This window comes from Oncorhynchus tshawytscha, linkage group LG23, assembly GCF_018296145.1.
Source record: "Oncorhynchus tshawytscha isolate Ot180627B linkage group LG23, Otsh_v2.0, whole genome shotgun sequence".
Classification (NCBI taxonomy): Eukaryota; Metazoa; Chordata; class Actinopteri; order Salmoniformes; family Salmonidae; genus Oncorhynchus; species Oncorhynchus tshawytscha.
This window is the reverse complement of record NC_056451.1, coordinates 10373581-10387127: the sequence shown is the minus strand read 5'-3', so window position 1 is coordinate 10387127 and position 13547 is coordinate 10373581. Positions and strand designations below refer to the sequence as shown.

Sequence of the window (13547 nt, the reverse complement as noted above, 5' to 3'; positions counted from 1 at the left end):
TTCTATGGATACAACTGACGCCTTTTCGCATTCCGTCACCAGATAATTTTGTTTTTGGAATGTAGTTGTTTGTTGTTCCCCTGTTATTGTAGCTCAGTGGTTGTTGCAGTTTCACCAAGTCCATAAATAAACACATTAATACTAAATAACTGTAAATTAACAAGTAGGTTTATAACTCTTATTTTGATTCATATTTATTTTCATACACTACTAACCTGTGTGCATCTATCTATATATGCAAAATAAACTTCCGATTTGGAAAGTTAAGTAGATGCACAGTTTCTGTCAGGTTTCTGTTGATGGAAAATAATCCAGATGAAAACAGATGATCTACATTTTTTGAAAAATGTAACACTGTTGTCGCGATAGCATGTGGATAACTCAGGCAATGAATAAACTACCGCGAGATGTTTGGTCCTTAATTTTTGCTATTCATAATCGCAGTACGCATTGTATCTGGCGTACTCTCCGTCGTTCAGGTGTGACATTACGTCGGCCATAGTACGTAGGTATGCGCTAGTAAGAAGGGGAATGTCGGGTTGTGAATGATCGGTTTCTGAGCGGCAGCAAACGTCAACATTATGGGTGAGCCTACTTACTGTATTAAAAATGTCCGAAAACTGCTTTGGAAATTACATTTATAGCTTGTTGTATCAGAATGGCTATTTTAAAGTAATGGTTGTTCGTGGCTTTCTAGTTGTCTGAGTAACCAACGCCCAGTCGTCCCCCCACCAGTTGTTGGATGAGTTGCTAGCAGGTTAGCATTAGCTTAGGCATTTCCTGTGTAGTTATTTTGTCCCTCATCGCGAATTGCTTGCGCCAATTTTATCTACCTAGTGGTTCATTCCAAAAGCTAATGTTTTATGTTATGTATCTGGTGTTTGTTAAGTAAACTCAATCGAGGTAACGCTAGCTAGCTTTTTAAATTTTTATTGTGTCGATAACGTCATGTTCACCACCTAACGTTAGCCAGCTGGCTTGCTAGCCTACGATTCAGAAAATGCTAACGCCAAATCCTTACCCTTAAATTAAATGACTGTCCCAGTATTCACCGAGCAAGCCATTGTTTATTGTTAGCTAGCAAAACAATAATGTCGAGCAATGTATTTACTTCCAGCTATTTCAAACACTTGATTTGCCCATGAGTGTTACACTGAAAAAGTATATTAATTAAAGTGTGTGTGTGACACCATATAGTGTAGAAAACAGCAAACCAGAGTATGCTCTGATAATCTGAGGGAAGGGGACAGATGAGGATAAACACTCGCTCAAGCCAACACAGCTAGATTCTCAGACCTTGGATAGATCTAAGGACGAGTCAAGTCTGAAGATGGGTATCTTTGGGTGTCTCCCTTTTCATATTGGTTTGGGGGTAGGACCGAGTGAAAGTGAGCCAGGTTTTTTTTAAATTAAAGAATGCCTATTAAATTGCGATGAAGATGCACTCATGACTGCATGAGAAAAATGTGTACTCCTCTCACCACTTCCTTCAGTTGACCCGCTAACTGAAACGGAAACCACACTAGCTAGCATAATCGCGAAGAAGGATTTGAATCAGTTGCCAGAAACATTTTCCATGTAACAGTGTAAAGCAGTAGGTGCTGGTGGGAGGACGGGCCCATTGTGATGGCTGGAATGGAATATATGGAACAGTATCAAACACATGGAAGCCAGGTTTGATGCCGTTTCTTTCATTCTATCCATTACAATGAGCCCGTCCTCCTATAGCTCCTCCCACCAGCCTCCACTGGTGTACAGATAGTGATCTCACTTATACCATGCATGGACATAAAGAAGACTTACAGTTTGAATGGTAATTTTGCACAGACATAGGCTTTCAATTGAAAACATTTAAACAACAGTCCAAGGCTAAGGGCATCACAGAGATTGGACTCTGTTATACCCCATAGGAAAGCCAACAACAGTGAATAACATTGTACCATACTATCCAACTCTGATGTTATGCTTGCTAGCCTAAACACACATTATTTATCCCCGGGCTTTTACAGATTGTGAATTTGTTTCTGAAAACAGAGTTCTTTGTTAGGATTATTGCTGATATTGATTGTTGTTGCCTGTGTTCTCTCCTCTGGCTCTTACCTCACTTTGGACCACATCGCATGATTATTTCCATAAAACAGCTGTAAGTATGGATGGATTGGAAAGTTAGTCCAATGTTTATTTGCCTGCTTATCAGAATTACTTTCCCCTAATTTTGAAGTAACCTTGGCCTGTTGCATAACATTGCAAAAGCTGTGGTGGTGATGTTGTGCTCCTATGTTACTTTCCAGCAACAAAAGAATCTGGAGGGGTATGTGGGCTTTGCTAGCCTTCCCAACCAAGTGTACAGAAAGTCGGTGAAGAGAGGCTTTGAATTCACCCTGATGGTTGTTGGTAAGAAAATGCTATTCATATATTGAGGTCATGGTTCAACCGAGTCATGTTTTCAGTCATTTCAGTTTTAACAATACAGTTGACCAGTAAAAGCTCTGTATAGTAAGTTTACATTTTGAGAAAGGAATAGTTATGTGCAAGCAAAGTGCATGTGTGTGGTTTTAACCTCCTCTGTCGAGGGAGAGAAGGTAACCTCTCGTTTACTTTTCGTTTACTTTTTTTCACATCTGCCTGCCTTTTTAAAATAGCATTGTTTTTGATTGGATTTATTAAAAAACTGCGCAGTATTATCAAAAATACAAGAGTGCCGTTGAAGTACTTGGATGCGGTCATTGAACTCGGCCAGGACCTTCATTTGCTAATCAGTCACTGTTTGGAGGGAAAATGTTTCTTTGGGTCAAACCATTTCCTGTGGTCGGCATAGCAGGAGTTCTCCCTCACTGCTAAGAATAGTTCATCTCGCATTTCATCTGAACAGCAGCCTCTTTCTGAGCCAGTCATGGGTTTATCATTGATCAGTTTAAGAAGTCAGGCTATACTTGTCATTCTACACTGGTCATTCTATCTAAACATGTCTGCCTTGCATGCAATATGGTTCCTCTTAAACAAGTCACCATGATTTACCCTGCTGTATAAAATGTCCTTTAAGGCAGTGTGTTGGATGGTGCCCAAGCTGGCTGTTGGGCCCAGAAATGCCTTGATGATTTCGCCAGCCTGATTGGTGCAATAATAATAATAATACGTTTTTTAAAGTCCTATTTCTGTGAATGCAAACGCAGCACAAACAATGCATATTTTGCTCATGTGAAGCAGGCTAGTTTATATAAATACACCAGTGTTTTCCATGTAACAGGACAGGTTGGCATGCTGCGCTCAGTGAGGCAAAGTGCGCTGTGCCAGTCACCGCCGATAATGCTAGCCCTTTCTCACACTACCAGTGACCTAAGCCAGCAGGGACATGTGGGCTCAAATCTCCTCAGGACTTGGCAGTCGGCAGAGCTAGCTCCTCTACCGAGGCAGTGTGTCTGTAACGGTGTACGAGACTGATATTGCTGAATTGGCAAAGAGTCAAACTATCAACCAATTTTATTTTTTTGCTGAGGATTTTGTATCCATTTTTGTACATTTTAATACAAAATCTACAGCAAAAGAAAGTGGTTGCTAGTTTGCTAATTCAGCAATATCAGTCTCGTACACGGTTACATACACACTGCCTCGGCAGTAGGCAGAGCTAGCTCCTCTACCCAGTCCTGAGAAGATTTGAGCCCACATGTCCCTGCTGGCTTAGGTCACAGGTAGTGTGAGAAAGGGCTAGCGTTATCGGCGGTGACTGGCACAGTGCACTATGCCTCGCTGAGTGCAGCACGCCAACCTGTCCTGTTACATGGAAAACACTGGTGTATTTTATATAAACTAGCCATCCATATTCATAGGAGTATGATGATGGGCATTGAAATGCACGTAGTCAAGTGCAATCACTCAACACAGAAACGGTAGCTCTCAAATCTCAATACTGTAGCCTGTAAACAGCAGCCCGTTGACGATCGAGGTCAGTGCCAGTGGTAATTTCCACTGCCCTAATGATTTCATTCCCCAGGAGCATGGAGACCAGGCACACAATGGCTAGCCACGCTAGATAAATGGGACCACACAGCCGGCATGATGAGAGGCATTCTCTAGCCACGTTCAGACCAGGAGCTGTTGTCCTAGCCCTTTACACAATCATTAGATGGATGGTCGTCTTGGACAAATGTCAATGGCCCTCAATCAAAGACATGACCTTTGATGGGATTTATTGGCTGGGCTTTATTAGAATCTTCTACAGTACCATGGGATGCCTCTAAAGTTGCATGAATGGCTATCACACAGTGGGATATACTTGCTTTCAACCTGTATGGTTAGCTGTTTATAATGTCTTTGAATGTTGTTCAACATTCAAAGACATTATAAACAGCTAATCATACATGTTGAAAGCAAGTATATCCCACTGTGTGATAGCCATTCATGCAACTATATATATATATATATATTACTGTGCACACTAGGCCAATATGTTGATTTGAATTGCATTGACTCACTCATTTAAAATGACAATGATCCTAATGTAGCAACACTGTCATTAGGCTATATGAGCCATGCTTACATTTTTTTAATTTAAAAAAATAGATTCATTTTTATTGCAACAGTTTTTGTTTTCTTCTAGGTGAATCGGGATTGGGCAAGTCCACGTTGATCAACTCTCTGTTCCTAACAGACTTGTACTCGTCAGAATACCCTGGGCCTTCACACAGAGTCAAAAAGACTGTACAGGTAGTTTAAAACACTTCTGCTTAGCAGTCCTGGATTCTCTGGTTGAATATCCTTATTTCACTGGTGACCATGTTAGTTTTCCTCAGTGTTGAAACACATTCTGTGATATAGAGCAGACTAAAGTATTCATACCCCTTGACCTATTCCACATTTTGTGTTACAGCCTGAATGTTCTCCCCCATCTACACACAATACCCCACAACGGATTGTTTTAGTCTTATTTTTGCGAATGTATCGAAAATGAAATACATTTACATAAGTATTCACACATCTGAGTCAATACTTTGTAGAAGCACATTTGGCAGCGATTTACAGCTGTGAGTCTTTCTCTATAAGTCTCTAAAAAGATTTCCACACCTGGATTGTGCAACATTTGCCTTTTATTATTTTAAATGTTTTCAAAGCTCTGTCAAATTGATTGTTGATCATTACTAGACAACCATTGTCAGGTCTTCCCATAGATTTAAGTCAAAATTGTATCTCGGCCATTCAGTAACATTCACTATCTTCTTGGTAAGCAACTACACTGGAGATATGGCCTTGTTTTAGGTTACTGTCCTGCTGAAAGATAAATTAATCTCTGTCTGGTGGAAAGCAGACTGTACCAGGTTTCCCTCTAGGATTTTGCCTGTGCTTAGCTTTATTCCATTTCTTTCTTTTTTTTAATCCTGAAACTCCTCCGTCCTTAACGATTACAATCATACCCATAACATGATGTAGCCACCATTTTATGCTTGAAAATATGGAGGGTGGTACTCAGTAATGTGTTTTATTGGATTTGCTCCAAACATAACTTTTGTCCTGAATACAAAGTGTCAATTGCTTCACATTTTTTGCAGTATTACTTTAGTACCTTATTACAAACAGGATGCATGTTTTTGAATATTTTTTTATTATGTACAGGCTTCCTCTGTCATTTAGGTTAGTAATTGTGGAGTAACTACAATGTTGATCCATCCTCAGTTTTCTCCGATCACAGCCATTTAAATGCTGTAACTGTTTTAAAGTCACCCCTCCGGCAACGGAGTTAGGAAGGACGCCTGTATCACTTTAGTGACTGGGTGTAATGACACAACATCAAAAGTGTAATTAATAACTTCACCATGCTCAAAGGGCTATTGGAGGGCTGCTTTAAATGATTATTCTTTTACCCATCTATGAATAGGTGCCCTTTGCGAGGTATTGGAAAACATCCCTGGTCTTTGTGGTTGAATCTGTGTTTGAAATTCACTGCACGATTCAAGACGTTTCAGCTTTTTATTTATTTCATTCAATGTGAAAATTAAATTCAAACAACATTTTCCCACTTTGACATTATGAGGTATTGTGTATAGGCTTGTGATGCAATTTTTTTTTCAATATAATTAATTTTAAATTCCATCTGTAACACAACAAAATGTGGAAAATGGCAAGGGGTGTGAATACTTTCTGAAGGCACTGGATGTCATTTAGTCCAGAAACTTGCTCTACTTGGCCTCCAAAATGCAACGTTATCTCCACACAGACGCTTGTCTGTTTTTCTGGTTCCTCTGCATAGTTCGGTAATAGCACAGTGTTAGACTGCATGCTAATACATGCAGCTAGAATGAGCATCACCCACTGGCCTCAATGTGTGCTACACATTTGGCGACAAGTTGTCTTCCTGAGAGGTTGTTTTGGTCCTCTTCATTCCCTTCATTGGGATTGGCAGTATGCTCATTTCTTCTGTGTTGTGGCAAACACTCTCTTGTGGAGACCGGTGTTGGCTCAACGCATTGGGTACTGCATTGTTGTCCAAAAGTTAAACAACCAGAAGTGTAGCGGGTGCTTAATATTCTTATGACGGTTCTTAGGAAAGTTGTATTGTTCACTGTCATATACCAAATATGAACAGTAACAGTATGCATTTAGACAAGGCAACTATTGAAGGCTAATATAATTCTCTATTTCCCAGGTGGAGCAATCCAAAGTGTTAGTAAAGGAAGGTGGTGTCCAGCTCCTGCTCACAATAGTCGACACCCCAGGATTCGGCGACGCTGTGGACAATAGCAACTGGTACGCAAAATTTGACGACAACTCTATTTTGGATCCAATAAATGCATTGATCTTGGCCCATTTGACAGCCATTTCAGCTTATAGCTTGCGAGCAGGTTTCCAGGAAGTAGCGTCCATTTTTGGCTCAATGTGTGTGGGTTTGTTTCCTCCCTGTGGCTGTGTGTACCGCGCAGCTGGCAGCCAGTCATCGACCACATAGACAGCAAGTTTGAGGATTACCTCAACTGTGAGTCGCGGGTGAACAGACGACTGATGCCTGACAGCAGAGTGCAGTGCTGCCTCTACTTCATCGCCCCCTCGGGACACGGGTGAGTCTGGGTGGGAGGGAGAGAGGTCAGATAGTGTGAATGAAGGGGGAGGGCGTCTTGAGATTTACTAAGATTTCACAAGTGTAAAGTAGAATACCCCATATTAGAAATTCCAATAATTTTTGGCTACTGCCTCTTATAGGCTTTTTTTTCTCTTCTCACTCTTTAGGGTTGTTTTGCAATATACCTACATAGTTGTTTCATATGACTGTTAGTGCTAAAGGGCATTGGCCATCTGTCAGAGAAGGCTGTATGTATCGTGGCTTTGGGGTAAATGGGATGTGTGCATGCGTTCACTGTTCATTCTCTGTTCTACGGGACATTGTCGTTACAATCCCCCAGTCAATGTTGAGACAGGCTCTTAGGATGAGCAGCTTATGCTGGCCTCTCACACACTGACCCCTCACACACACTCCTCGCAGCACCAGCTGCTATAAGCTGACTCGCACTCGAGTGCCTTGCACAGTGACAATGCTCACGGGAAACAGCTGGGGAAAGTGTTCTGGACACAGACAGTAGTTATTTGTGTTGTCATCGTTGATAAATTACTTGTTTGTTTACACTACTAGAGCTCCATTGCAAACAATGTTTTATTAGTTAATAGATGTAAGGAAAGAAATGTGAGCTTCGTGGTTTGCTATGAAAATAGTGGACCTGTCAGGAATCTGTCCATCAGTACCCCTACCCCAGCATTTATGGTATTAATGTACATTTTGTCACGTCTCCCTCCAGACTGAAGCCTCTGGATATTGAGTTTATGAAACGGTTGCATGAGAAGGTGAATGTCATCCCACTGATCGCAAAAGCAGACACTCTCACCCCAGAGGAGTGCCAACGGTTCAAGAAGCAGGTCAGTGGGCTCTGTCTGGGGGGCTGGGCTCTGTCTGGGGGGCGGGGCGTCAAGGGTTTACACAGACGAAGACTTGATTGTTGCAGATAGAAATAGACTGTTTGGGCAGAATGGGAGGTTTCCCATTCCACATACTGCTCTGACGATGCCCTCTAAATTTCCCCTGGGCAGTACAGTCTGAATGGAGTTGATACCACATGATAAAAAGAACTGTCTCGCACGTCTTTTGTATGTTAATAAATCATACTGAACCTTCCCTCAGATCATGCGGGAAATCCTGGAACATAAAATCAAGATCTACGAGTTCCCAGAGACTGATGATGAGGAAGAGAACAAACTGGTGAAGAAGATCAAGGTATAATACATATGTACCTCGAGGAGTTGTAAGCACCATGCGTGCACCAATAAACTTAGCCATTTGAACTGTTAGGCACTTAGCTGCATCAGTCCCGCCTGGATATTGCGATCGCAATTGTTTTTGCAAAATCAACAATTCCCTGCTTATTATGCGAGGGTGTGCAAATTACCAATCACTGCACTATTACCACATAAAACAGTAAAATCATTGCAATATTACCACATATAGCTCTCCAATCACTGCACACAAAAAAAGAGTGCTGGACATTTTAACCAATAACTTACTTTTACTGCATAAAATGGTTCAATCAAGCAGCATGTCAAACTTTTTTCCAAATTGGTCAAAATCATTGCAAATTGTCATGTAAAATATCTGAATTGCTGCAGCAAAACCAAATATTTTGGCCCACAACTAGCCTATCACAAAATTCTGGAGGGGCTGTTGCATACACACACACACACACACACACACACTCGTCTCACACGCCGTTGTGTTATTTTGCTTGCAGGACCGTCTGCCCCTGGCCGTGGTGGGCAGTAACACCATCATCGAGGTGAATGGGAAGAGGACCAGAGGACGACAGTACCCATGGGGAGTGGCAGAAGGTACCAGGCATGATGGGAGATGAAGTTAGGGGGAAAGGGGAAATCTATTAAGAGGCTCCTTTTGGAGAGGGGTTTGAATATGTATTGATTGTCTTTCCTTGCAGTTGAGAACGGAGACCACTGTGATTTCACCATCCTACGAGACATGCTCATCAGGTACAGACTCAAAACATGAAGTTACAAAAATGTATAGGAAATGACAATGCATTTAAAAAAGTAAATAAAATTGTAACATTGTCAACCACATTGACCATAGCCTCAACATGATGGTTTCTAAGACTTGTTTTGTTGCGTACAGAACCCACATGCAGGACCTGAAGGACGTGACCAATAACGTCCACTATGAGAACTACCGTAGCAGGAAGCTGGCAGCCGTCACCTACAACGGACAGGACAACAACAGGGTCAAGGGTCAACAGTCGACGAAGTGAGTCCAACAGCTACCAGTGGTTCTCTATTTAACATGCACAGCCTAACTTTTTTTTGTTGCTTAAAGGCATATTTTACCTGACAGATAATCTACTGGACATTTGAAATGTTTTATCATATTGACGTGATATTTAGGCTGTGTATAAATGGATGATTATTGTGGTAGTGTTCTTGGGGGTAATTTTTTTCCCAATATAGGTCCATCATTCCAAATGCAGGTATTACAGCTTAAAGGGGCACTTATGGATTTTGGCAATGAGGCCCTTTATCTACTTCCCCAGAGTCTGATGAACTCGGGGATGCCATTTTTATGTCTCTCTCCGTGCAGTTTAAAGGAAGTTGCTATCTAGTACAATGCTAACTAGCGTAAGCGCAATTGCTAACTAGTCTTACCCTTATACTTCCAGTCATTGCGCTATCTGCAGATACCCATAGACTTCCAGTCATTGTGCTAACGCTAGTTAGCATTGGCTCGCAACGCTATCTCGAACTTCCTTCATACTGGACACAGAGATATAAAAATGGTATCCACAAGTTCATCTGACTCTTGGGAAGTAGAAAGGGGCGTGGTTGCCAAAATCCATAACTATCCCTTTAAATTCCACACTGCTGCTCTCTCACACCTAAGACCCTGTTATGTACACCAACCACGCTCCGCATCGTAGCTCTTTACTGAGAGACACCCTCACACACTGCGGTTCCTAACGCACAGCTACGCACCAAACACATGCTACTAATGTAAGGCTACTACTGCACACTACTACTACACACACCGTTTCATGCCTCTAGAAAAGTGGTTTTGTTTCTTTGAACTTTTCCTTGTTTACCGTGAGAAAGTAGGTGTTTCGTTCTAAGTGTATGTTTTAGTTAGTGCGGTCAGTCCGTTTGAGTTTTTCCGTTGTCGTAGTGCATGATTTCATCGCAGCATGCTAAGTGTGTGTGTTTCTGTTTTTTTAGACATGACACAGGTGAAGGCATGTAAGTGGTCAATTTATGTTTCCTTAGATCATTTTATTTTTAAATATACCATTTTCCTCCCTTGTCTGAATTCTCTTTCTCCCAGTTCAGGGTGTTTTCTTCTCTCCTTTCTCCCCCCTCATGTCAGACAATGTCTCAAGGAACCCTGTAGATGCCAACATTGAGAAGTCAACTGGGAATTGATAAACACGCATATTACATTGCAAATTCTTCAAGTGTAATTAGCGTAGTTAGACTGGTGGCTTCTTCTCACTTTCAATTGAGTTTACTAACATTTAGCTAAGCTAACATCCCAAAGCACCACTTGTTCACTACAGTTACTCACTAGCCTATGCTAACAGCTTAGCTAACTCAGCTCCGTGATTGCTTGGTGCTGGTCTTTGAGCAAATTGGGTTTCTTCTTCCCTCTGCTTTTCCACACTTCAGTCACCACATTGAGTCCTACCATTCCTTTCATGCATAGATCCTTGTATGTGCCAATTCCCTGCAAGGAAATGGGGGTGGCATTACTGTGCGGATTGTTCCACTGTGTTGGTGACGGTTGGTGACGGTGCACTGTGGGACTGGTCTGACTGTTTGCCTGCATACGTGTGTGACCCTGCAGGAGCCCCCTGGCTCAGATGGAGGAGGAGCGGCGGGAGCACGTGGCCAAGATGAAGAAGATGGAGATGGAAATGGAACAGGTGTTTGAGATGAAGGTCAAGGAGAAGATCCAGAAGCTGAAAGATTCTGAGGCTGAGGTAACATCAGTCACATTGGCTTACTACACTACTGACCCCTACCGTATGGTTTGACTTCTTACTTCCTGATGCATAAACACTCACTTTTTGGTGGGTGTTGATGCACTGAAAGTCTTCGTGAGTGGGTGTATGAGAGGATGTGTATAATGACTAGTTATCGTGTGTGTGTGTGTGAGAACTTTACTGCCCCTCTCTCTGAAGTGTTACATTTCCAAATGCACACTTATTTAACCAGGATAGTCCTCTTTGCAACAATTGTCAGTTATTCAGTGAGTCACAGTTGTGAGCATGTCTTTTCAATTGTTTTCAAAATGTCTCTTCTGCAGCTGTCAAGGCGTCATGAGCAGATGAAGAAGAATCTGGAGGCCCAGCACAAGGAGCTGGAGGAGAAGAGACGCCAGTTTGAGGATGACCGGGCCAACTGGGAGGCCAATCAGCGCCTGGAGCAACAGAGACTGGATGCCTCCAGGTAACAGTGTCTGTCACACACCTGAACTGTCGTGGTGACTTTGGTTGTTACAAAAGTAGCTCTATTTATTGTTGTCTGTTGGCTAGAGAAAAAAGCTCAACTGGACACACAAACAAGGGTGTGTGCAGAACGTAATACCAGCATGTCCCACTAGATGTCACTGTTGTATAATCATCATCTCAACCACTGTTTGTAAATGTTTGCATCATTATATTGCCTTATATACTATATTCACTGCAACATGATCTCCTCTACAGGACTCTGGAAAAGAACAAAAAGAAGGGGAAGATATTTTAGACAGTCTGCAGAAACACCAAGTTGTACTTGTTGCCAGCTTGGATATCTATGTGTGGCACCAAAGCTCTTGTACAGCCCAGCTGGGTCTGCATGTACTGTCACAATGACCGGAAGAGAGCTGCCTGTGGACTTCTCCAAGGAATGTGTTTACCTTAACCAAACTTACCGTCTTAGACAGGCCAAACCCATATATAACTGAATACTGCCCAAGGTTGCAATGTCTATTTAACAACTGATTACTACAGTTTTATGCAGAGCAACAATCATGTTTCAGTGGTTTTATTTGTTTACATGCACAAAAGCTCTTCCATGATGTGGAAAAGGAAATGGCATTTCCAAAAACCGTTTTGTTTAGTAAAGTGTAACAGATAAACCTCATACTGAACAGCTCCCCATGCAATGTAGCCTAACAGGAAACGACAGTCTCGGTCTCTCAATAGGAGGAATGGGAAATCTAAAAGAGGCTAAAATGCACCTTGGGCTTTTTTAAATTTTTTATGGCTGAAGCTTTTTCCAAAATGTAACGCTTTCTTCTGTTTTTAGCGAATTTCACTAGCCTTGGACCACCATTAACTTCATAAATGTTATATTTCAGTTAGTTTATTTTTTATATATACACCGAGCCAGCTAAAGTCCTTTTTTTTTTGTATGTAAGAATTAATCTGAAGCTTTGACCAGTTTCTGAGGAGGATTGACTGTTCAAAATACATTCAGTAGTCGTACAAAGAGCAAAATAATAAATGAAAGGAATATTTCTGTAACTCCACATGTCATCAGATTAAGTGGGAAAGGAAAGCCAACACCATATTTTGCTTTGCCTATGTACTCCATCTGTATTTTTTATTTGTATTGTACAAAGTCACTTAATAAACATATGTGATAGACTTGCAATGCAATGAATGCTGCTAAGAGATGCATGTTGATACTGCATTACTACATTCAGAATACCTATTATGTAGGCCTACTGATATTTAAACAGTTTAAATGTGTTACTTATTTTTGCTCTGTAGTTCAGTATTAATCTGCTTTGTCTACACCATATCTCCACCAGAGGGCAACATGGGTTACCTTTTTCAGCGTTTTTCAGTTTAGTGGTTTTACTTTTGATGTAAGTATTCTGCCACATTACATGCACAATATGAATGTTTTCAGAGCACTAGCAGGTTATTTGCCTGAATAGATTTGACATTTCACACAGTAATATGCATATTCCTTCATTTTCTAAAGCAATTTTTGCAAGTACTGTTTAATTTGCTGACGCAAAAATGTTTTCAAAACATTGGACTTCACGCTTGACTGAAACAATCATGCAAACACATGTTCAGTGCATCCTGGTTCACACTTAATTATTTTGATGCAAGTTGTATGTAGCTGCTATGGAGATCCATTAGAAGGAACCTGCAGGAATAACAGTAATCAACAGTATGTCCTAAGAGAATGAAAAAAACTCACTCAGAACGAGTCATGGATAAACTAAATGCTGATATTTTACCTTGTTCCTCTGAGCTCCTTTTACCCATCAGTCCAACAAAAGACTCAAATTTCTGCCCTGGGAAAGAGGTGATAGTAGGGCAATTTCAGACTGAGAAAAGTACATCTCCCACAGTGATCCCATTTTGACATTACACAGCAGAGTCTCGTGGGAATTGTATATGGCATGAGAACAGTTCCACCTTAGTGGTTTTCATACCTTCTATCATAGAATTACATATTTAATAGGATCTCTGTGCCTTATATCCCATGAATATCTTCATAATAGTAGCCTCAGTAAAATT

At 41.2% G+C, this 13547-nt stretch overlaps 1 protein-coding gene across 2 annotated transcripts; it reads left to right on the top strand.

The window, feature by feature from the left end:
• Positions 1 to 448: 448 nt before the first annotated feature.
• On the top strand, positions 449 to 12656 carry LOC112223014 (septin-7). Of its 2 annotated transcripts, XM_024385927.2 has the most exons (15): positions 449 to 585; positions 2142 to 2143; positions 2292 to 2394; positions 4598 to 4704; positions 6638 to 6738; positions 6912 to 7046; positions 7779 to 7896; positions 8159 to 8251; positions 8763 to 8859; positions 8964 to 9015; positions 9158 to 9286; positions 10246 to 10266; positions 10871 to 11006; positions 11333 to 11475; positions 11733 to 12656. In XM_024385927.2, exons 1-15 carry the CDS (start codon positions 582 to 584, stop codon positions 11770 to 11772), a joined length of 1281 nt encoding a protein of 426 aa, XP_024241695.1. In that variant the 5' UTR covers positions 449 to 581; the 3' UTR covers positions 11773 to 12656. The 2 variants fall into 2 exon arrangements, with proteins under 2 accessions (XP_024241695.1, XP_024241696.1); XM_024385928.2 differs by lacking the exon at positions 10246 to 10266.
• The last annotated feature ends 891 nt before the right edge of the window (positions 12657 to 13547 follow it).

Bases quoted from the DNA above. Each gene is read 5' to 3' on its own strand.
- LOC112223014 (XM_024385927.2), top strand. The intron at 2,395-4,597 runs GTAAGAAAATGC...GTTTTCTTCTAG, and splicing joins ATTCACCCTGATGGTTGTTG to GTGAATCGGGATTGGGCAAG. The intron at 8,252-8,762 runs GTATAATACATA...TTTTGCTTGCAG, and splicing joins AACTGGTGAAGAAGATCAAG to GACCGTCTGCCCCTGGCCGT.